The sequence below is a fragment of the Podarcis filfolensis genome (assembly GCF_964270895.1).
Source record: "Podarcis filfolensis genome assembly, chromosome: 8".
NCBI lineage: Eukaryota > Metazoa > Chordata > Lepidosauria > Squamata > Lacertidae > Podarcis > Podarcis filfolensis.
Window position 1 is genome coordinate 71,223,611 of NC_139611.1, and position 24,181 is coordinate 71,247,791.

The following is a 24,181-nucleotide window of genomic DNA, read 5'->3' on the forward strand; positions in this document are numbered from 1 at the left end:
AAAGGTTTGTGCAAAGGTCCAGGCAGCTTACACAAAAATGACACAGACGGGCGATAGCGTTGTCCACCTTAATCCATTATGGCTGCACCATGGTGTGCATTAACATTTCTATAACGGCTGAGAATGCAAGCCTAGGTAGGCCCAGATTAAAAGGGAGCCTCCCCATTTGTCCCATGAGGCTATTTCAATGAAGGTACGTTGACCTGTCCTATACCTAATGTGTATGACATCAGATGGGCAGGTAAAGATGCAGCTGGGCCACAAAGAGGTTTGCAGGTCAGCTGTGGGCTGGGCTTTGCAAGCTCTGACAAGAAGCTGATCATTGGGGCTTGCAAAGCACCTTGCCTTAAAATTATTAAAATTCTTATGAGTTATATTGAAGGATAGCAGCTGACTAATATCCAGAATGCAGTCTGGATTTCTGCAGAGAGGCCTCAGTTCTCAAGCATGCTCCAGTCAGTACTAAGAACTGATTCCTCTTATCTTGATATTGTACCCAGAACGATTTGGAGCAGAGCCTGGAGGAGCTGGGGATTGAATTGCAGTCGGACGGGCTGATAGGGCGACTTCGAGTCCAGGAGGCAAAGCGAGCCCATGCCGGACTCTACGAGTGTCAGGCGGACAATGGGATCTCCCCAGCAGCAAGGAGTAGCGCCCGCTTGATTGTTCGATGTAAGATTCCTCCTTAGTATTTCTGCAACCCCAACCTCTAAATTTTGCCCTGCCCCCCCCTGTTTCCGCTGTCCACCACTTATTTCATTCCAATTATATAAAGAGTAAGATATAAAGATATTGGGTTGTAGCCAATGCTGGTCTTATTCAGAGTAAACCCACTGAAATTCCTGGTCATGACTAACTTGGGTCCATTAATTTCAATGGGCCTGCCCTGAGCAGCTGACTAGAACACATCGAGATCTATAATACTAGGAGGCTTGCAAACAGTAATAGAGCAACCCAGTGCTCAAAATTAAGCAGGCCGGCTGGGCTTTTTACTTATTGAACAAAATGTATAGATTGCTTAATCAAAAAAAAAAAAAAAAAAAAAAAAAAGCAAAAGCCCCCAAGCAGTTGTCATAAAATGGCGTGAAATATTTATAAAAAATTACAGCTAAAATTAACATTCCTTTTTGTTTTAAAATGAACATGTGTTATGAAATGATCAAAGATACAGATAAAAGCAACAAAATTTAAATTTGAACCCATGTAATAAAACTCCACAATACATAGCACTGTGTTCAACTCAGTTCTGCTCAGAGAAAACTCACTGAAATGAATGGTTATTTGTGTCCATTACTTTTACAGGGTCTACTCAGACTAATTTGGGATCCAGCCCCTTGAGCTCGTAGAGTAGGTCCACTGGAAAAGCCCATTAGTTTCAGTGGGTCTGTGTAGGACTCTCATCAGACACAACTCATAATTCATAATACCCACTGATTTACATGAACTTACGCAGTAAAATTGAAACAAGAATTAAATACTGTGGTTTTATTGCTTTTGAAGTTGGAGCTGAAACTCTGGTGGCTGTTGCAAATACGCTCAGTCTCCTCACAGACCATTCCTTTATGAATGCTGCAAATACTCTTGTGATTTCTTCCTTGTTCTACTCCCCTCACTTGCACCCCAGACCCACCAGAGATCATCAAGAGCCCTGGACTGAGGAAGGTTGCGGCTTCAGGAGATGGGAGAAGCCAGGCAGCGCTTCAGTGCCGAGCTCAAGGTGTTCCCACTGTGCACTTCAGCTGGGCCAAGAATGGTGTGTCCCTTGACCTTCAGAGCCCCAGGTGAGAGTTCTCAGGTGAACAGGTAGGTACGTGAGCAGGGAACCTGATAAAAGGCATGAGAAGGGATAGAAGAATCCGTCAATTCTGGTTCTTTCATTTTTCCAGTCTTAAACTTGGTTCTCCACTTTTCTGTACCAATTTGCTCCCCACCCCCAAACCCCCGCTTAAAAAAGGAAAAATAGTGCATGGAAATTCTTGAGCCTTTTGGTGAAAATTTCGCCTGATACGAACATTTTTGTATGCAATATTGACTATTGTAGACATTTTTGCAAGCAATTTGCAGAGTGGCTGGGGCAACCCAGCCAGGTACAACAGCAACAACAGCAACAACAACAACAACAACAACAGCAACAACAACAACAACATTTCCCCATATATAATGCCCATTTGCATATCCACACACTTCCCCCAAATATATGCATTTTTGTAAAAATTGTTTGGAGAACTGCGCTGCAAAATCCGGATAAGTGCAAATTTCAAAGCCTGCTTGTGTTTCGGTTCTTGTAGTGTTTCGGAAGGAGCAAATCTGATCAAGTTTGACTTTAAATGTGAACTGAATAAAATTTCTCCTCCCGTGCTTAGCCAGGAGCGGCTCATCCTGTGGGGCAGAGCCACAACAATAACCTCCTGGCGAAAGCGCTGCTTCTGTATGCCAAGAAGGGGCTGTGGTGAGGGCAGCAGCAAGGACACGGCTGTGCAGATGCACTGGTGGGTGCATTAGATTGGCTCTGCTGGTGCATCTGCAAAGCCCCAACCTTTTGGCCACATCCCCCCTCTCCTTCCTGGTACACACCAGCAATGCTGCTGATGGGAGGTTCGTGTGGTGGGTCTGCCCCCGCTGGGTGGGCCACTGCTAATATTTGAGGATGCTGTTGTGGTTCATGTCCTGCTCGCAGGTTGTTCTGTCATCTGATTGGCCACTGCGAGAACAGGATGCTGGAGTAGATGGATCTTTGGCTTGCTGCATCATGTCCTTCCCAATGTCCTTAGTTTGTCTTATAGTGTAAAGGCTATAGCATCATCCCACACTCTCATCCCCTGGTGCCCTACTAGTTAAGTGCCCCAATAACTCTGGCATCTGCAGGAGCCTAATGTGCAAGTCTTCTGTGACGCACCTGAAATGTGACAAGCATTCTTTCACCAATCCTGGGGAGCCCTGCCTCGCTTGCAGGGCTGGGCTCACCTTCATCCTGCATGCCTCTGTTGCATAGCTGTCAACATTTCTCTTTTTTTAAGGGAAATTCCCTTATTCGGAATAGGATTTCTCGCAAGAAAAGGGGAAAGTTGACAGCTATGCTCTGTTGTCTCCCCCTTCCACTTACTCACTTACTCCAAAGTAAGCTCCTCTGTCCTGACACAGCAGAAGGAGGAATAATAATAATAATAATAATAATTTTTTATTTATACCCCGCCCTCCCGAGCCAGGGCCGGGCTCAGGGTGGCTAACAAAAAAATATAAATTACAATAAAACGCAATAGAAAAAAACCAAAAGGAATTAAAATATGGCTTAAAATACAGCTTAAAATGCAGCCTCATTTTAGTGTAGCCCACAAATCAAGACCATAAAGGGAGGAAACATCAGATATTCACCTGAGCCAGCTATCCATGCTGGTCCTATGTGGGCCAGAAGAAAAGCCAAGGGAAAATTTATATGCTGTTGATGGCAGGTGTTCTCGAGGTTTCTTGAGGATGTGTATAGGACTCTCGCATTATTTCAGGGGAAGGTGTGGGATGCTCATGTGACCCGAGTTGTTTTCATCTCAGAAGGGGGGAGGGCAAGGAAAACCTGTGGCCTGCCAGATGTTGTTGGACTCCAACTCCCATCAGCCCCATGCAGTATGGCCAATGGTCAGGGATGATGGGAGCTGCAGTCCAGAGGCATCCAAAGGGCTGCATCCCTGATGTAGGGAAACAGAAGGCGAATAATGGGAGCCATGCTACTAAAAATGTTCAGTTCAGTTCTGGCTCAGATTCAGTTCTGGCCTGAAGTTTGTCCTGACATGGATGCTGGCCAATCGAAGCAAATAAAGACCTGGCAAGAGGTCTGGTAGTCACCTGGAACCGGCCCAGTTCTCACTGAACTGGGAAAAGTTTAAAATACCACTAATGTTCCTGTGCTGATTTGCATAGCAGAATGGGGGTGGAGCAGCTTAACGCGTCTAATTTGTTCCAGCTAAATGTCAGCCATAACCCATAAATAGTATGAAGCATGTCTGAAATTAAAAATAACCAGAACACTTATCTGTAAGTTCATGCTTTATATATAAATTAAAAATGGGATTCTATTTTATTTATTTATCTTTTTTTAAAAAAACATTCAGGCAAATTCCACTCCTAAACCTTAAAGCAATTTTTATCCTGTTTCCTGCTTTAGGCATTTTAAGGGCAAGAGCTATTGTTGGCTACTAACCCAGATGTCTTTGCTCTACCTACACTGCTGGAGGCTGTGTGCTTCCAGATGCCGTTTGCTGGATACCTCAGAGTGAGAGAAGGAGGCTGCTATTCTCAGGTCCTGCTTTTGGCTTCTCCTGGGCATCTGGTTGGCGACTGTAAAAACAGGAGGCTGGATGAGATGGGCCGCTGGCCTGATCCAGAAGGCAGTGATTATTATTATTTATTATTATTATTATTTAAATTTATAAACTGCCCTTTGTCAAAAATACTACAGGGCAGTTTACAACATAGAACATAACAAAAATATATATGTGCAAACATAACATTATATCTAAAAAAGGTAAAGGTAAAGGACCCTTGACAGTCCAGTCGCAGACGACTCTGGGGTTGCGGTGCTCATCTCGCTTTACAGGCCGAGGGAGCTGGCGTTTGTCCACAGACAGTTTTATACCCCCCCCCAATGTATCATGAAATTCAAAGTGATTAATAATAATAATTTATTATTTATACCCCAGCTATCCGGCTGGGTTTTCCCAGACACTCTGGGCAGCCCCCAACAGATTAAAAACAGAATAAAATGGGGTTTATGTGGGGTTCCCAAGTTCTTCAGGCTGTGGATGAAACTACATGTGACACAGAGTTCTGTGAGGCTGTGTGATTTCCCATACCAACACAGAGTGCAATTGAAGTGGAGACCTGTGTGAGGAGAGAGGGCCCTTGCCACTTTCTATTCATGCCACACCCAGCCTTGAAAATCATGCCTAATCTGCTTTTAACTGCACAAGGAGGCAGGCTCCATGTTGGGGTCATGTGACCAGCATGGCTAAGCTGCTTCTGGTGCAGTGGAACACCGAAACCAGAGCAGCGCACAGAAACACCGTTTACTTTCCTGCTGCAGTGGTACCTATTTATCTACTTGCACTTTTTTGGTGTGCTTTTGAACTTCTAGGTTGGCAGGAGCAGGGACTGAGCAATGGGAGCTTCTGATCAGCAATCCCAAGGTTCAGTGGTTTAGACCACAACGATACCCCCCCAAAATCCTCAAACCAGTTATATAAATTGGCTCCACCTCTTTGTGGGGACACGTTGCGGGCGAGCTGCTGAGCCTCCCCCCTCAGCGTGGTGGCAGGACAGCGTCCCGCCTTATGCTGGGGAGGCCCAGCCATGCCAGGTAGCCAAGTGGCCAATCAGGTTGCTTGGGGTGTGTGGCCGGGGCCAATTTAAACCACGTCGCGATGCTGAATCGCCCCTTTTCAGCCTTGTGCCCGTTAACATTAACCTAAAATTCTGTGTCCTTGTGTCGTTATTCTCATGGGGGTGGCTTGGGGGCTTTGACACGCAAATGCAATTGTAAGTATAAGGAATGCATACTAAACTACAGATTCTCCTAAGCTAAGTTATTACCTACTCATCTCAGGTACAACTAAATCAGTGCTGTTTTTCTAGAAAAAGAGGTGCCAGAACTCACCACGAACCCTTCCCTTGTTATAATGACAATGGCGCCCACATGAGAGGTGTCGGAACTGAGTTCCAACTTGGAAAAAAAGCCCTGACTTTAATACGTATCTAACACTGACGTCTTAAGAAATAAGGGGGGGGGGGAATCAGCAGTACATAAGCAGTGCAGAAGGACACACTCTTCTCTCTTTGTAAAAGTAGCTCTTGATCTCCATCCTCGCAGAAAATGAAGTCCTTGTGTTCTTATTGACAGAGTGCTTCATTACATTGCAGCTTGCCTTCAGCTTTTGTTTTCAATGGGTGAGATATCATTTGTGTTTTGATCTTGAAGTACAAATCTGAGAAGAGCCCTTGTTGCATCAGCCAACGGCCAACCCCCACCCAGCATCCTGTTCTCACAGTGGCCAAACTGGTGCCTACAGGAAGCCTACAAGCAGGAACTTAGAGCAACAACAACAGCCCACACTTGTGACCCCCAGCAATTGGCACTGAGGCAGCAATGACTGTGGAGGGAGAACATAGTCATCGTGGCTGGTAGCCACTGATAGCCCTATCCTCCATGAAAGATCTGGAAAGATTGTCAGTCGGTAGGAGACTGCCTAGCTAGCTCAGTTGGTAGAGCATGAGACTCTTAATCTCAGGGTTGTGGGTTTGAGCCCCACGCTAGTCTACCTAAACCACTCCAACTCTATGATTTCTTAAAGGGGTAGCTGAGGAATGGTAGAAGCAGCAGTGACCGAAAGCTGGGTGGGTGGGGAACTTCTCCTGGTCACCTGCAAGACTCACAGAAAACTTGTTGGTGGATGAACAGCAGGTTTGGCAACTCTTGGAAGTCCAGCTGGCAGATTGGATGTCTTGTAAGTAGATATCCCTGGAGAGCCTGGGCACTCACTCGTTGTCAAATTCATGCCTGGAGGACTAGATGATCCTTGTGGTCCCTTCTAAGTCTACTATTCTAGGATTCTATTATTCTTTTCTACCTGATCTCTTGCCGTCATTACCTTCTTCCAGGTATATTGCGGCTGCAGAACATGAGGGCTCCCTGCACACCGGCACCTTAACCATTGCCAATGTGAGCGCCGTTCTTGACTATGCCACCTTTACCTGCACAGCCAGCAATGAACTGGGCACAGATACCCTTGACATCCAGCTACTTAGTACCAGTAAGGACATATGGGCTGCTAAGATCTAAGCTGTAGACTTGGCTTGTGTATCAACTGAATATGAGGGGCAAAGACTCACTATCCCTTTTTACAAGTTCTTAAACAGTTCATTTCTTTCTCACCAGGCCGCCCTGACCCACCATCAGGGCTAAAGGTTGTAGGTGTTGCCCACAACTGGCTGGCTTTGGAGTGGAGCCCTGGCTTCGACGGAGGGCTTCAGCAAAGCTTTCGTGTCAGGTAGGAGTCATTTGGCAAAAGCCACAAACATTACTCTAATGGGAATCTTTAAAAATGAAACAGGTCCTTTGTTTAAAACAGGGAGCTATGGGAATTGGTTTGGTGAGGAGATCTCCTGGCTCCCTAACAGTTCCAAAGACTCCCTTGTGGATAAGCTTTGGTAAAAAAAAAATATTAAGCCAAAATGACAGTGTACGCCCTTGCACTATTAGACTAAAAGTAAATATATCTTTGTCTCGCTTCAGAAAGATGACAAAGTCGATCCCAGAGAAGCTTCGTTGGGGAGAGCATTCCACAGTAGCGGGGATACCACAGAAAATGCTCAGTATTGATCCAGAGTAGATTCCAATGTATAGTTAGCAGAGTAACAACTTAAACACGTTGCAGGATTCCCAAAAAATAGACCAGAGGCAATTGTATTTCATCCAGCAGAGCTTTACTGCTACTGAAGGCAAATGAGCATAATGGTCACAAATCCAATACATTCAGGATTGGCACTGTCCATAAGAAATCCAGTTGCAGTAGACTTAAACTTACAATAACTTATATAAGACTAAACCCTAACACTATATACAGAACACCACACCAGAAGGAAGAGAGATAGAAAGAGAAAGTGAAGACCCAGGCTCCTTCTGGCCTATTATTATAGCCAGCATGACCTTGACTGAAAGAGATAACAGAACCAGTGTAAACCAGCTGTACTCAGCTTCCCTGAAGGAATAACCCAAACATCACGAACCTTCTGTTTGCTTCTTTCACACAGAGAAGCTTGAATGAAGTAGAGGAAAGATCTCTACACATCAGATCAATACTTTCTGCACTAAGAAATGCAAACTGACAATTCTCTCATCGCCACCCTCCAAACATCTTTTGGAGGGAGCACATAGAGAAGGGCCTTAAATGTCAACCTCAGGATTAGGTGGTTCATATGGTGAAAAAGTGGTCCTTGAGGTCCCAAGCCATGCAAGGCTTCAGAGGTCAAAAGCAACCCTTTGAGTTGGGTTTGAAACTGATTGGTAGCCAGGACAAGCAAGTCAGAACTGCAACTGTGTGTTCCTCTATCTGTCTGAAAAGCAGAATAACTTACCTGAATATATTTCTTGAACCAAGTACCACCATCAGTTTTACGGTGGGAAGGAGGGAGGAGGCAGTGATGGCCACCAACTCGGATGGCTTTAAAAGAGGCCTCATCCAGCAGGCTGAGCGTATGTTCTTATGGGGATGTTGGACATTAAATGCCATTTTCCACTTGCGCCTCTTTTTCGCCCACTTCCATCCAGGTACCACTGGCCAGCAGCTCCCAGCTTTAGGTATGTGGATGTCTTCCCGCCGCAGTCTCCTGCATTCACCTTGATGGGCCTGCGCCCAAACACCGTCTACAATGTCTCCGTCAATGCCCGCAATGCCCTTGGTGAAAGTGACTTTGCTGATGGTGGGGCAGGACTGAGTGTCACCACTACAGGTAAGGAGCATCTTGCTGCTTAGCAAGGATGGAGCCAGCACAAGGGTGTGGCTATTAAAGGTCACATTCAACCACACTTTCACTGCGTGAGTATACTTGTGTGTAGGCACCTCGTTAGAAGCTTTCATCCATCTAGCAGAGTTTCTGGAAGCAGTGGTCAGCAACTGAAGCTACACCTTGAGAAGAAACACTCAGAGACGCCATAAAACTCAGTCAAGTGATTTATTGCTTGATTGGTCATAAACGCATCACGGTAGCACTGTTTACAATCATTATAGCAACAGCTGTAATGTTTCGGTCCCTCTTTCTCTTTAGCAACGATGTAGGCAGACACAGTCTATCGGCAGTCATGATGCAGCAGCTTGCAGACAGCGCTTGTTGGTCAGTCGTCTGCAAAAAGTGAAAACGGAAGTTCTCCTTTTATCGGCACTTCCAGCTGAAGCTGCGCATGCTCTGAGTGCCACTCCCACTTTCTGGATGAATGACTCCCTAACAGTGGCCTGCACTTCAAGAAGCAATAGGCAGTGCTGTGTAGCAGACTGAGCACTGCATTTGAACCGGAGAGATCCAGGTTCAAATCTCTGTCCAGTGATCAATTTCTGACCTTGCGCCAGTTGTTCTTTCAATCTTGCCTGCCTCTCGTGGTTGCTGTTAGGATAACAGAATGGGAAGGGGTGGAGAGGGAGTCAGGTAAACTACTCTGAGTTCCTAAAGGAAAGTAAGGTAAAGGTAAAGGGACTCCTGGCCATTAGGTCCAGTTGCGGATGACTCGGGTTGCGGTGCTCATCTTGCTTTATTGGCCGAGGGAGCTGGCGTACAGCTTCCGGGTCATGTGGCCAGCATGACTAAGCCGCTTCTGGTGAACCAGAGCAGCGCACGGAACACCATTTGCCTTCCCGCCGGAGTGGTATCTATTTATCTATTTGCACTTTGACGTGCTTTCGAACTGCTAGGTTTGCAGGAGCTGTGACCGAGCAACGGGAGCTCACCCCGTTGCGGGGATTCGAACCACCGACCTTTTGATCATCAAGCCCTAGGCTCTGTGGTTTAATCCACAGCACCACCTGCATCCCTACAGGAAAGTATAAGCATGTAATAAGTGAGAAACAGAGTGGCAAAATGATCCTGGATTAACTGTTATGCTAAGCATGCTGTAGAGCTGGGTTACAACAGAAGAGCGGGTTAGCAGTGACTCAAGTACTGGAAAGTGGCAGATTTCTGTGATTTCAATTCTTTTTTCCTGAAGGTATGGGATTTTGCTTACCCTTCCTGACCCAGCCTATAGCATCACATTGATATGACCATCCTTGTATTAGTCCCGTTCTAATGCTGTCAGAATCTGGATGCTATGTTCCATCGTGGTTTAATGTGTTCTCTTCTAGGGAGTGAGGAAGAAACAATTGACAGAGAACCCAAAACACCATCTCTACCTGAACCAGGTACAAAAATGTTAACAACTAGTAGAGTTGAAATCCATGTTGTTGAGAGAGCCATTTCCTGCTCTGGCCCTCTCTGCCTTGATGCTCTGTTGCAGTCAGGGCTGAATGTATGGATAGCTCAGTTGGTTAGAGTTTGGTGCTGGTAATGCCAAGGTTGCAGGTTCAATCCCCGTAAGGGACAGCTGCATCTTCCTGCATTGCAGGGGGTTGGACTGGATGATCCTCAGGGTACCTTCCACCTCTAGTTATCTATTAATAATTGCTGAATTGCTCAAGCCAAAATGTCGGTGTGTGATACAGCAGTCAGTATCCCAACAACCACTGTGTTCCTTAAAACAGCAACAGATGCAGACCTATGTTTCTAGTCTACAGAGATAGGTTTGCTGTACAATGGTAATACAGTGGTACCTCTGGTTACGTACTTAATTCGTTACGGAGGTCCGTACTTAACCTGAAACTGTTTTTAACCTGAAGCACCACTTTAGCTAATGGGGCCTCCCACTGCCGCCATGCCCCGGAGCACGATTTCTGTTCTCATCCTGAAGCAAAGTTCTTAACCTGAGGTAATATTTCTGGGTTAGCAGAGTCTGTAACCTGAAGCGTATGTAACCTGAAGCGTATGTAACCCGAGGTACCACTGTACACAGGAATATTTTGGAATGCAGAGGGAGCCTGAGTGAGAGAAGATGTTAGCAGCTGAAGCCTGAGGCCTGTGATGTCCCCAGTGTTTAGTATAGAAGCAGAACAATAGAAAATTTGCAAAGACACAATGCTGATATTTTTCCAGGTCTTCTCTCTCCCTCTCTCTGCAATTTGGATTTTGCTTTCGGTTTCATTTTGGCACAGAGTACAAACAGCTTTGATTGTTGATTGCATACGGCTTCTGGCACATTTAGTTTATTGCACAATGAATGTGTAAAAGTTTCCATTTGATGTGCACGCTCCATCGATATGCTCGAGGCGGTGAGCCTGTTGCAGGGATATTGCATTTTCCAGGCACTCTTCAATCTTTTATACTGGTTGCTTTTGCCAGATAATGGATCAATGGTTGATCAGAGTCTACTGTGCGGGATGTGGAAATGCAAGTATGTTGGGTAGGTTTGCCAGCGTTTTCAACAGCACCTGCTCCTCTCCCCCCAGGCAGTCATGGGAACTGTAGACATTAGCAAGTGACAATGCTCCATACTGTGTAAAATGTCACGTGACGATTTCTGTAAGTCACACACAGATTAAAAGCACAGAAGCAGGCCACACCAGACTGTATGGTCAGTTGGCAAACCTCCTCGCTGGCACCAGCAGGAAACTTTTTAAAAATGATAAACCAGTCATTAGTCAATTACCACTAGGAATGGATGAATCTGTCAATTTTGGTTTCTCTCAGTTTCTTATTTTTCTGACTTCTCCACCTTTCTGCAGCCATTTGAGATTTTTCTAAAAAATACTGAATTCCACGTGAAAACGTGTAAGGGTTTCAGTGCAGATTTCTCATAGGGTTGCCATATATCCTATTTTTCCAGGACACGTCCTCTTTTCCGTGGTTGTGTAAATTGAGAGTCATCATAGCAATCCATAGTTAAAAGTAGAAGACGGCAAATGTGTCCTCTTTTTGGCTCTTCGAAACGCGGCAACCCTAGCAAGCATATTTTTGTATGCGGTTTTAACCAGCCTACACATCTTTGCAAGTGATTTCCCCCAGCACAATGCATTTTGTATGTGCTTTCATGAATATATACATTTATATGCACACTTTTCTATAATATATCGTTTTGGTATGTAGGCAGTTTCTCACTGAAATGCAAATGAAGTCAAAATTCTCTCTCTTCTCCACTTGTATCACTTAGCGCATTATCATACCACTTTGCCAACCTGTGTAGTTTTAATTTCCCTTAAGGAAAAAGAAAAGCTTTTCTTTCAAACCCGTGCCCTCTCCCTCTCCTCAGCTGGAGTATATGAGACACCCAGGTTTTTGGGGAAGAGGGGCAGACAGCAGGAAGGCTGCAGTAAAGCTATTCCTAGGGCCAGCACATGACAATGGGACAGCTCTGCCTTCTCCCATCCTGCTCTGTTCCTCGTGATACGCTGTCTGAGTAATGTCTCATGGTACAGCCGGCCCTAACAGTTCCGTCCAAATCTGCTGTGCACAGCAAAGGCTATTTCCTGAGAGCCAGTGTGGTGTAGTGGTTAAGAGCGGTGGACTCGTAATCTGGTGAACCGGGTTCGCTTCCCTGCTCCTCCACATGCAGCTGCTGGGTGACCTTGGGCCAGTCACACTTCTCTGAAGTCTCTCAGCCTCACTCACCTCACAGAGTGTTTGTTGTGGGGGAGGAAGGGAAAGGAGAATGTTAGCTGCTTTGAGACTCCTAAGGGTAGTGATAAAGCGGGATATCAAATCCAAACTCTTCTTCTATTGTGGGATTAATTTTGACTTTTAAGAATCTGGAAGGAGATTCTAACTGGTGGGTGAGGGAGTTTCAAGATTTTGGGGTCCTTTCTCCTGGTGGTAGTAATAATAATAATAATAACAACAACAACAACAACAACAACAACAACAACAACAACAACAACAACAACAACAATAATAATTTATTTGTACCCCGCCCATCTGGCTGGGTTTCCCCAGCCACTCTGGGCGGCTTCCAACAAAACGCTAAAATACAATAACCTATTAAACATTAAAAGCTTCCCTAAACAGGGCTGCCTTTAGATGTCTTCTAAAAGTTTGGTAGTTATTTTTCTCTTTGACATCTGGTGGGAGGGCGTTCCACAGGGCGGGTGCCACTACCAAGAAGGCCCTCTGCCTGGTTCCCTGTAACTTGGCTTCTCGCAGCGAGGGAACCACCAGAAGGCCCTCGGCGCTGGACCTCAGTGTCCGGGCAGAACGATGGAGGTGGAATAAAATGATGGAGGTGGCTGCAGTAAAAGGAGGACTGCATGTTTAGGGAAGCTTTTAATGTTTAATGGGTTATTGTATTTTGGTGTTCTGTTGGAAGCCCCCCAGAGTGCCTGGGGAAACCCAGCCAGATGGGCAGGGTATAAATATATTATTATTATTATTATTATTATTATTATTATTATTATTATTATTACCACCATCATGGTGGTGGCGAGGGAGCTGCTTTCCTCTGTGCCCTCACCTTTTAAACTTTTTCATTCTTCCCCAGTGAGCCCTTTGCTGCCTCTTCCTCTTGTTGGGCTCCTCAGTGCTTTAGGGGTTCTTCTGATAGTTTCCAACTTGTCCTTCCTGGGCTGTTTACTCTGCCGGCGACAGGTCCGAACTCTCAAAGGTAAGCAGACCCATAGCTCACTACTTAGAAATGGAGCATGGGGAGGTTCACACTGTCTGCTCTGCATAAGAGCCCTGGAAACACTGGGCACTGAAGGTAAATTCAGAATCATTGGATGGCTCTCCAGTTCTAATAACATGAAAAAAGGTTTTTGCTCCCTATCCACATTTTTCACACCATTGCATTATTTTATACACCGCTATCATGTCCCACCTAAGTAGCAAGGAGTGAATCTGTCCAGGTTCTCTCCATTTCTCATTTTCCCAGTCTTCTGTTCAGCTCTCCCTGTTTTCACATCAGCTTGTGATGTCATTTTAAAGCCCAAATGATAATTCGCCAGCATTTTCATGTGAATTTATATTAATAGACTCCTGTGTTTACGCATCTTGTTCCTGAGATATACATTTTTTGCAAATGAATTTCCCTTAAAATAATCTATTATTTTCACAGATATATGCATTGTGCACACACTTTGCACCAGTACATGCATTTTTGTACCCATGTCCTGTGTGGTGTATTGCAAAATCCAGTGCATGGTGAATGTCAAAGAATGACTACATTTTGCTTTGGGATAATTTCAGAAAGTGTGACTTAGTTGGGTTTACCTTTAGATGCAAATTGAATCCAGTTTCCCCCATCCATTTCCCTTATGTGCATTTTCTCTAAACTCACCCCCTTCCCCTTAATGTTGTAACTTTTTCGGACTGGGGAACTGCTCCTTCCACAGTGTTGGACTCCATTGACTCCCACCCACCCACCCACTGCCTGCCTTTTATGACCCTTCTTTTGTTTCTCTCTCTCCTTGCAGTTGATGGAACCCAAGAAGAAGTCAAGTAAGTATTAAGTGGGCAGGAGGGAAGGAGGCCATAGGGGGGCAAAGTGCCCACCACTTTCTCCAGAATTATCTTTTGCACATGTAGCAACTGTGAGACTAGGAGACGCTGCTTAGAACCATCAAGTTGGAAGGGGATGTGGAAGTCATCTAGACTAACCCCATTAAATTCAGGCTCTGCAATGCAGGATGCAACCAGAGCATCTCTGACTGGTGGCTGTCAACCCTCTGCTTTAAATGCCTCCACCACCTCTTGAGTCAGTCTCCACCGTCAAACAGCTCTTCAGGTGAAACCTTTCACGCAGCACATCCACTTGATATGTGTGTCTGGAGGGACAAAGCACTGACCAATTTTCTTTCCTGGTTATGTGGCTGTTAAAGGCCCAGGAGATCTCCCTCCCCCCCCCCAAAAAAAAACTTTTAAGGGAAATCAACTGCTTTGAGCACTAGACACCAGTGCCATAGCCTGAAAAGGCTTATAGGGTACTGAGTGGTAGCTAGCGGCTCAATAAGACTTTGAGGATTGAAGGTGGTGAAACCAATGGTAGGTGGATCCAGAGCCAATGAGAGTTGGAGGTGGAGCTAATGAGAGGAAGAGCCACCCTCTGATTGGTTGTAAGTAAGATGGACAGGCAGGGGCTGAATGAGATTACTGGGGCATTCCCCATTCACCCTAGTTGACCACCCTCCCCAGAATGTTGTTGCTATTTCAGGGGAAAGGTGAGATTTGGGAACAACTACACAGTGAGCAAATGGCTGAAACTCGGCACGCGGCCAGCACAGCTGGAGGAGCACAGCTCTGAGGTAAGCACATCTCTCTGGGGCCTGGGAATTGTGGGTACAACATCCAGGTAGCATGTAGGACCAGAAAAAGAACCCAGCCAGGTGTAGTCTTGTGCCTTCAGCAATATCTTCCTTGGCTGACATTAGTAGGTGATTTTTTTCATGATACAGAGAATATAGACTGCCTGTTGTGGTCTGCAGATGGTCTGGAGATGCATGGGTGCAGAAGCTGGTACAAAAGGCAGCAACCATGGCAACAAGAGTCCAGGAATACAACAACCACAAAGAAAAATAAATCCATCGGGGTGGGGGTGGGGAACAGCTCTATCCTTTGTTCCCAGTGCTTCTTTTTAAGTTTGCTGTTTTTTCCTCAAGGGAGGCAAACTTGACATTGAGACAAAGGCAACTGGATCTGCTCACTGGTAACACCCATTCAACATCAAGGCTTCAGCCCCCGAAAAAGTAAATGTTGCAGTGTTGTGCAACAAGGTTGTGTTCAATTTTAGTCCTACTTGGAGTAGACACATTGAAATTAATGGACATGAGTAATGTAGGCCCATTCATTTCAATGGTTCTACCCTTAGCTGGGTACAATTAACAGTCAGTTTTACAGGGACTTCAGAATTCTGCATCAGTCAATCCAATTTCTGTAATAGGGATAATTTACACTAGCCAGTGAAGTTTAGCACAAATTGTGGGAGGCAATTAAATGTATGAATCTTTGTTACCCACTTGTGTGGGTAAATTTAAAATATTTTACTTACAGATTCAAAGGTCTGTTACCATGTTCCATGCAGCGGCAAAGGAGGACACAGGCAAAATACTGTAGGGTAGAAAATGCAGCAAGATAGTTTCATACTAAACATAGTCATCTCCCAATAGGCCAGCCTTTGCCAACCAGGTGCCCTCCAGATGTTTTGGACTACAACTCCCATCAACCCAAGCCGGCATGGCAGGACTGGCTGGGGCTGATGGGAGTTGCAGTCCCAAAACATCTACAGAGTATCAGGTTGGCCAAGGCTGTTGTAGACCATGGTTTCCAGACTCTCCATGATCAGGGTCAACCTTCATAGGAGTGCGAGAAATTTGATGTTGCTTTGAAAAAAATATCACAGTAGACCTTAGGATTTTGAGCTGCCAACAAGGGTTCTGATAGATTCCTAGTGAAAAACTGCCTAGTACCTGAGAAGTCCCCTATGTGAAAGTTAGATGGCTGGAAGCCGTCAAAGAAGGGACAATGGACAGGGGTCAGTGGACCTGATACAGGCAGTAGATATAGTCCTTTTTCCTGAGAACAGAGCTGGTTGTTTGCTCTCTCTCTGCAGGGCAGCTCTCCCAAGACAACATCAACCAGCTCTGAGGCTACTGCAAGGGGCTGGTCCCAGCCAGGCCACCACACTGACAGCGAGATGGATGCTAGTGTCACAGGTGGGCGGATGCTGACATGTTATTTCACCTCTGCCCGCTTTTTCCTCTAAGCCACAGTACCATAATCTGGAATCGCAGCAAATCCAAATATCAGTGCTCTGTTTCAGCACTAGGGTCACATTCCCATCTGGGCAACTTTCCGTGGGTCATGTGTCAGTGGTGGGAGAAGCAGCAGATTTAGTTTCTGCCTTTGTACATTAGGCTACACTCTCTCTTGTTGTCTTCATGCAAACAAGCAAGAGGAACCATCAGAGTTCAAGGCAACCAGGCAAAATGCTCAGGGGGAGAAGCAGGACCACTGAGAGGTGGGGCCTGGGGAGAATTCCAAGGACCAGGCAGAGAGTGGTCCATCCTTGCTCTTGAGGAACAATCTCAGGTCCCTGAAGACAGGCTTCCTTCATCACTGCAGACCCCGATATTGCACCCACAGGGCTTGGTTCTCCAGGTCAGCACGAGTATGAGGAAGTGAGGCTGCCCCGGCAGTATGAAGAAATGAAGCCTCTGTATGAGAGATGGTACCCTCAGGAGGAACCGTGGATTTATGAGTATGCTGTGAGTACCTGGGGAAGAGGCTTAACGGTGGGGGAAGAGTCACAATGGACTTTCCTTCTGGACCAAGTCCATAGGACTTGTCCTCTCTTGTCTGTTTCATTGTGAGTCATGGATTCCCTTGTTTCCTCCACCTTCCTCATTTAAAAACAGGCACCCAAAAGGAAGTCAGAGAGTGTCCCATCTTAGCCCCATAGTGTATATCATACAGGAAGATAGGAAGATGCTTTGTACTGAGTTAGACCATTGCTCCATGTAGCTCAGTGTTGTCTACACTGCCTGGCAGCAGCTCAGCAGGGTTTCAAGCAGGAGATTCTCCCAGCCCTATCTGGAAATGCCTGGGATTTAATTTGGGACCTTTCTACCAGCAACCAGATTTGCCCAAAGAGGAGAGAGAGTAGACCGGCAGCTGCTGGACTGGTAGAAAAAAGGACTCCACAAACTTTTTTTCAGATTGAAAAACAAGTTCTGGAACATAGAAAGCTGCCTTATACTGAGTCAGGCTAGTACTGCCTACTCTGACAGGCAGTCATTCATCTCAGGCAGAGGTCTCTCCCACCACCCCAGGTCCTTTTAGCTGGGATGCCAGGGGTGGAGCCTAGGACCTTCTGCACATAGAATGTGCCCTCTGCCTCTGAGCTATAGCCCTGCCTCCTTAGGAAGCTGCTTCAGGCAGAGTCAGACCAATGGTCCATCAACTCAGTATTGTCAGTGCAAGGAATGGGGAGCCTGTGGCCTTCTTGAGGTTGTTGAACTACAGCTCCCATCATCCCTGATAATTGACAATGCCAGCTGGGGCTGATGGGAGTTGCAGTCCAACAGCATCTGGAGGGCCACATGTTCTTGGTCTACACTGACAGTCAGCCACTCTCGAGGCAGGAGTCTTACCCGGGGATAGCTGGGATTAGAATCCTAGAACTGTAGAGCTGGAAGGGACCATGAGGGCCATCTAGTCCAACCCCCTGCAATGCAGGATTCATTCGCCCAATGCGGGGCTCAAACCCACAGCCCTGAGATTAAGAGCCTCGCACTCTACCAACTGAGCTATCCATAGGGATATTTTACCTGTTTTCTATTTTAGGATTGAACACACAAAGCAGATGCTCTATGCTCTACCACCAAGCTGTGCCCTTTCTCATTAAAGGAATGGGGGCTGGGGCTTTGGCCTTGATAGATGAGGCCAGAATCCATTTAGCCCAGCTCTTGTTTGTCAACCTGGGCCAACCAGATGCAGGACATGTAGGCAATGGCCTACTGCTGTTTGGCCTGCATGGCTGGTGTTCAGAGGTAGAGTGCTCCCACACATGGCGGCTCCATTTAGTTACAGTGGTGGTGAGTCACTGACACCTCTGGCCTCCACCCATTGTCTCCTGCAGTTGGGAAATGGTAGGGAACCTCAGCAGGTCTTTCTTCCCTTATGTCTAGGGTGATTATCAGCGAAGCAGAAGATCAGTGGATGGCTATGCGGAAGTGACACAGGTCTACGACCCTGTGGCAGATTTTCTGCCCCTGGATGGGGAGCTGCCTTTTGAGCAACGAGGGGAGCTGGTCTGAGCAAAAGCTGCAGCAAGGCTGCTTCTGATCCGTCACCCAGGATTCGAATCCTTACTCAGCCATGAAGTTTTGCTGGGTGACGCCTTGGGTCAGGCATCGTCTCTCAGCCTAACCTACCTCGCAGGGTTGTTGTGAGGCTAAAATGAGGGGGGGGGGATAAAGAACCATGCACACCCACTGTGAACTCCGTGGAGGAAAGGTTGCAATAAATAAATCTACCATATATTTTTGAAAGTGATTTGTTTGCTCGCTATGAATTTGGACACCTTGGAAGACACCGCAACCCAATTTTGGATGATGGCTCTGAGATTGAAAAGCAGCTTTTTATCGATGTTTGGATACAATCGGGTGCCATTTTGAATCAAGGTGGTGGACTGAATATGGAGGGGGCCCAGCATGTGTTGTGTGTGTGTGTGACTGTTGCATTGTCTAGAGGAGGCCACTGCCACCATACCTGACCTGAGGAGAGAAGATGCTGCCCCACATGTGCCTCCACCTCCCCTACTGCTCCTTGGCTACCACTGCCACCTCCTCAGGGACATGCCACCTTCCCTTTCTTCCCCTGGACCTTCCCCCTCTGGCAGCCATGAGGGGGAATGCAGGGGCAGCAGCGCCACCTCAGCTCTACTCAGCCTTCCCACATCCCAGAGGTACATTTCAGGAGCAGAAGGTCCCACACCCTGACTGCTGCTCTCCAGCGGCAGTGGCTTCCTGCCTGATACAGCCCTTGCCTTGCTAGCAGCCCAAGATGCTTCCTCCACAGACCCTTAGCCTGGCTCCTGGCATTCTTCATTGACGGAGAGCTGCCTCTTCCTCTTCCTCCCTGCGTTTGGCCTCCTCCACCCCCTGAACCTTGAGGGGACCCGGTCCCCTGCCAACAAATATTGAGGGGGCCAAAGACACCTCGGCCCCATAGAGTTGGCGTGCCTGGGACCGACCCATTCAAACCTGCCCTGATTTCAACTGCTGATTTCAAAGCTACACTGCGCTTTTGCTTTCTCCGGGTTCCTGAGAAGCACCAGGTACACGGCTGGTAGCAAAATGAACAAATTATCTGGGGCTTGGCTGCATGGCATGAAGTCGCTTCTGATAGCAGACCTCAACCCTTCCCTCTCTTGTGTTTCTATTCCCTCTTTTCCTTGGTCGTGGGGCTGAGTGGTCCAAGAATGCTAGCAGTGAGACAAAAGCGGAAGCAGGCAGGCGCTGATGGGTTCACAGGTTCTGCACCGGGGCCGGAGTGTAGGCAGTGTGAGACGGAGACAGCGGAAAAGATTAAAAAGTGTGCTTCTTTATTGCCACAATTAGCTTGCTTCTGTTCCAATAACATATGGTTCATCATAAACCCTGGCATGTCCTCGCCTCCATTTAAATATTCCATTAGCACAAGCTTGGAGTGTTTATCAAGCTGAACACAGAGGAGGGCATGTGAAAGGTTGCCAGAGAGAGAGAGAGAGAGAGAGAGAGAGAGAGAGATGGGAATGGGGAGGGATAAACACAAGATTATAGGATGTTGCCTTCTACTGAGTCAGACCACTGAGTCTATCCAGCTCAGTATTGTCTGCATTGACTGGCAGCAGCTCTGCAGGGTTTCAGGGTGAATTTTTTTCAGCCCTCCAGGGAGATGGACCCTAGGACCTTCTGCATGCAAAGCAGATGTCCTACCACTTTGGGAAGGGTTCCCTCCATAGCTGTCAAGCGTCCCTTATTTGGCGGGACAGTCCCTTATCCCAGGGCCATGACCCGCTGCTGTCCCTTATTGATGATGTCCCTTAAATAAGCTACTGAAGGTAATGGGGCCCTTTCTATGTCCAGCTGTCCTTTGTCAACAACAAATTGTTGCTGTTTCTTTGTGTTGAATATATGCTATATGGTAATTTAGAGGACCTAATAGGTATCTAAAGCCGTTTGCACGCAACAAAATATGTATTTTATCAAAGTAATTGTTGATTCCTTATTTTGGCTGCTGATCCCTTATTTTCGAGGCTGCTGGTCCCTTATTTTCAAATCTGTAAGTTGACAGCTATGGCTCCCTCCTAGTTAGTGAGCAGGAATAATTCTTGCAGCAGCTGAATCTGGAATCTGCAGCAGTATTTTAAGGCAGAAGAAGCTGCAACCACCAAAATTCTCCCTTTCTTCACAACAGTTAAGAAATCCCAGGGACGCTGGATTGGGTGTCTGGCAATTGCAGATGGGCTGATCTACTCGTTTCGGTTTCTCTCCCCCCTCCACCTGAAGTTCAGTTCTCCACATTTCCGCATTAGTTTGCAGTTCATTCACATCTGAAGGTGGTATATTAGGTTGGTTTGCCTTTAAATGCAAACTGGGTCTGATTTCTCCCTACCCAGCAACGGGAAAAGAAGGGAGAGTCAAACTCCTCAAAGAGCAGGAATTGGTGGGACAGCATGGCTTAATAAGGCGAGACCCCCAAGAAATGGGATGGGTGGGGAGGATAGGAAAAGAAAGGGGAGGTGTGTTAATTTCCCCACTTTGTGGGGATACAAGCTGATGCAGTCATGGAGAGAGAGAGAGAGAGAGACAGAGAGAGAGAAAGACTGCTTCCTTGGCGATGAGCCAGAGATAAGAGTGTGAGCTACACAGAGCTCTCTCAATTAAGCCAGGGACCTGGCTACAGGTTTCTGCACACAGATGCTGTGAGCGGGTGCGTCACAGGCCGGAGCCTAAATCGAGAAAAAACACGCAGTGTTTATCCCCACAGCTTAGAACACGGAAGGCCCCCACCTTGCCTGAGGGCCTCCAGACCGATTCCAAGCGTCAGAGGGGCAGCACTGAAAAAGTGTGCATATTGTCATTTGCCTCAGGTTATTGTGAGGCGTAATTAAGTCGGCTGCCAACTTCATCTCCTGAGAGGGCACCTCTAACTTCTTAAAAGGGCAGTTCTCTATCACAACGTTGTTTCAAGGCTGGCTTAAGCGTTGCAGCTCCTGCCTCGCCGCAGGGACACCTGGGAACTGTCATTTGGGTGAAGGAGCTGAGGCTCCTCTTAAAAGACCTCTCACTGGAACTACAGTTCCAAGGGTTCCCCGGTTGTGCAGAGAGAAGGAACAAAAATTAAGCCAGTTAATTTTGTAGAGAAATACCCGGAGGCGGGGGCAAGACACCCGCAGCCCTCCAGACGTTGCTGAACTTCAAGTCCCATCATCCCTGATCCCTGGCCAGGCTGGACTCCACTCATGGGAGTGGTGGTTCAACAACATCTGGGTACCACAAGGTAGCCGCCCGTGTCCTAAGATTTGCACAGAAGGGATAATTTCGGCAGCTGCGGCCTGGAAGATCACTCCCATGCCACAGTTGTGAGAAGCTCCAACCAGTGGAATTTCCTTCCCCCCCTTCTGTGCAATTCTTTGAATTAAAAAGTTGAAGGGACTCTCTTAGGTTTTAAGATGTAGCATCTATAAGTGGATCACACCAGAGATGGCCTAAACAGCAACTCAGTTTCACCGAAGTAATTCCTCCAGCAAAGGCCAGCCCTGTGCTACTATACGATCCAAATTTTGCCAAAAACCAATATGGTTCAATTACAACGATCCATTTCACAGAAATGATACTTGCGGCAGCTAAGAGGATAGAGAGGGGCGAACCTGGCAGCTGCCTCCCCCTCCCTTGCATGCAAGGATACCAAACAGGAGCACTTAGAACTCCAGTGGGGGAAGCAGCTGGTAGACAGAACTGTTTCCTTGCTGATGAGGGTGAGCCCTGTGATGCTGGGTGGTGGTGGAAGAGTACCTTTGTTCCCTGCCTGATCACTAGCCTGGGGCTGAAAGGATGCAGTGACAGTGGGGAAGGCAAAGCCCTCCACACTGCCAGCATTGCAGTGGGAGATAATCTGGCACCACTGGAGATAGACTATTGGCCGGCATCAGCAAGGAAAGTCAGGCACACAACCCTCCCTATCCAATAAGTTAGTTAAATACAGGCAGCACAAGGCAAAGTTTCCTTGTCACATAAGATAAAACAACATAAACAACAACGCCCCCCAAATTGACACTCCTTCACTTCCTGGGCGGCTGAAAAAGAGACGGTGTTCTGCCGAGGAGTGTAGCTTGACAGGAGGTCTTCATGGGAAAGAGGGGAGATGAGCTGGTCCAGGGCCCAAACGGCGGCTCCTAAGCAACAGGCGTAGCTGCAGAGGGAAGGAGACAACAATCATTCAAAGATGAAGGATACCTACTCCTTCTTGGGCTCTTCCCTGTCCCGATGCAGGTAGGGATGAACGGATCTGCCCATTTCCGTTTCTCCCAGCTTCTCATCCTTCCAGTCTTCAGTTCTCCACATTTTTGCAACAGTCTACTGCTTTTTTTTTTTTTTTGCAACAAGTGCACTTGAAAATCCATCAGCTTCTTAGTGTGCATTTCTCCTAACGCAGACATTTCTGTAGGCGATTTTTATTCAGCATACACATTTCCCCCCAAGCAATTTCCCCTAATGTCATGCATTTTTTCTCGGGGTACGTTAGTTCCTCTAAGCACACAATTTTTTTATGCCCCCTTTTGCTTAACATATGCATTTTTTTTGAGCAGGTGGGAGAACTCCACCGCAGAATTCGGAGAAGTGCGAATTTCTCAGGACAGCTGCATTTTGAGCTGTGTGTTGCAAAGTGAACTAAATTTAGCTCCCCCTGCCCACTGCCACCAACCATAGACCCGCCCCCAGCTGACCTGTTCTGTCGCTGGGCCTGGTGCCAACAGGTGAACTGGTTGTTCGTTCTCCAGGTTCCGCGCACTGGGATCAGCCCAGTGATGCAGCAGGAGGCGCACAATCTGCTCCTGAAAGGGGTGTCCATGCAGACCAGCGGCCATGTGCAAGGCGGTGTTCCCGTGGGCCTGAGGACAGAGATTTCCCCTCCAAGTTAGCCTGCATAATATCCATTTATTGCAGATTTATTAACCCACTGAAGCAGTGTGCAATAAAATAAGACAAAATGCAAAAAGATTGCAAACTCAGCGATGCTAAAAGCAGTAAAGCATTTTCTACCATTGTGAAACTATTGTTTTTTTTACATAAGCAACTGCATCACACTTTGGGAAAGGCTTCTTAAAGAAAAAAAATGTCTTCAATAGCCCCCTAATTGCTAAAAGGCTAGGTGTTTGCCAGATTTCGGCTGATAACTGATTCCAGGCGGCTGGAGCTGCAACACTAAAACCCTGGCCTCTAGGGCACACTCAGCTCATCTCTGGGGCATGTGGTACTCTCAGCAGTACCCCATCTGGGGAGTACAATTGCTGGACATGGATGTGTGGGTCAAGGCCATAGCTGTCAACTTTTCCCTTTTATTGCAAGGAATCCTATTCGGAATAAGGGAATTTTCCTTAAAAAATGGGAAACGTTGACAGCTTATGGTCAAGGCAGTTCCTCAGGTCCATTGCAACTCTTTCCAAAGTTCCAGAAAATGCTGACAGACATGTCAGAGGATTCTGACGAAGAAAGAAATGGAATCAGAAATTGCCAATGTTCATTTTTTCATCCAGTGGCCAGAAGGGAACTCACTCCAGTGAATGTCGGGATCTCTGCTCAGCCAAGCTGATAAAGCTCATCTTCCGGAATCGCCCTCCCGACTAATAATTAACGACCTGAGCCTTTGATGAGGCTCCAAGGCACGTTCCCCCATTCAGAAGAGTTTCCAGCAGCATGTGGAAGGATGAGATAGTATGAACTACATGGCTAAAGAGTTTTATTATCTTCTACGCAGACAGCAAAGAAAAATACATCCTCTCTCTATGAAAGCAGAGAGCAACTGAACAACAAAGGAACAAAGGAACAGGAAACCAGTAACGTCACATCCGTCTCTCGTCTCCCAT

General features: G+C 46.8%; 2 protein-coding genes across 2 annotated transcripts in view; one reads left to right on the plus strand and one right to left on the minus strand.

Annotated features, from left to right (window-relative positions):
- Positions 1-18,588, plus strand: part of NPHS1 (NPHS1 adhesion molecule, nephrin) — a 48,081-nt gene extending 29,493 nt beyond the window's left edge. Inside the window, exons 19-30 of the mRNA XM_083625954.1 lie at positions 501-672; positions 1,625-1,781; positions 6,646-6,797; positions 6,923-7,034; positions 8,315-8,496; positions 9,879-9,935; positions 13,097-13,219; positions 14,028-14,052; positions 14,765-14,855; positions 16,160-16,262; positions 16,693-16,814; positions 18,237-18,588. Coding sequence (XP_083482080.1) covers positions 501-672; positions 1,625-1,781; positions 6,646-6,797; positions 6,923-7,034; positions 8,315-8,496; positions 9,879-9,935; positions 13,097-13,219; positions 14,028-14,052; positions 14,765-14,855; positions 16,160-16,262; positions 16,693-16,814; positions 18,237-18,365 — 1,425 coding nt within the window. The 3' untranslated portion in view covers positions 18,366-18,588. The remainder of the gene's footprint in view (positions 1-500; positions 673-1,624; positions 1,782-6,645; positions 6,798-6,922; positions 7,035-8,314; positions 8,497-9,878; positions 9,936-13,096; positions 13,220-14,027; positions 14,053-14,764; positions 14,856-16,159; positions 16,263-16,692; positions 16,815-18,236) is intronic.
- Positions 18,589-22,045: 3,457 nt separating this feature from the next.
- NFKBID (NFKB inhibitor delta) overlaps positions 22,046-24,181 on the minus strand; it is a gene marked incomplete at its 5' end in the record, with an annotated part of 31,755 nt that continues 29,619 nt past the window's right edge. Inside the window, 2 exons of the mRNA XM_083625852.1 lie at positions 22,046-22,506; positions 23,042-23,206. Of these exons, the coding sequence (XP_083481978.1) occupies positions 22,441-22,506; positions 23,042-23,206 (231 nt within the window). The 3' untranslated portion in view covers positions 22,046-22,440. The remainder of the gene's footprint in view (positions 22,507-23,041; positions 23,207-24,181) is intronic.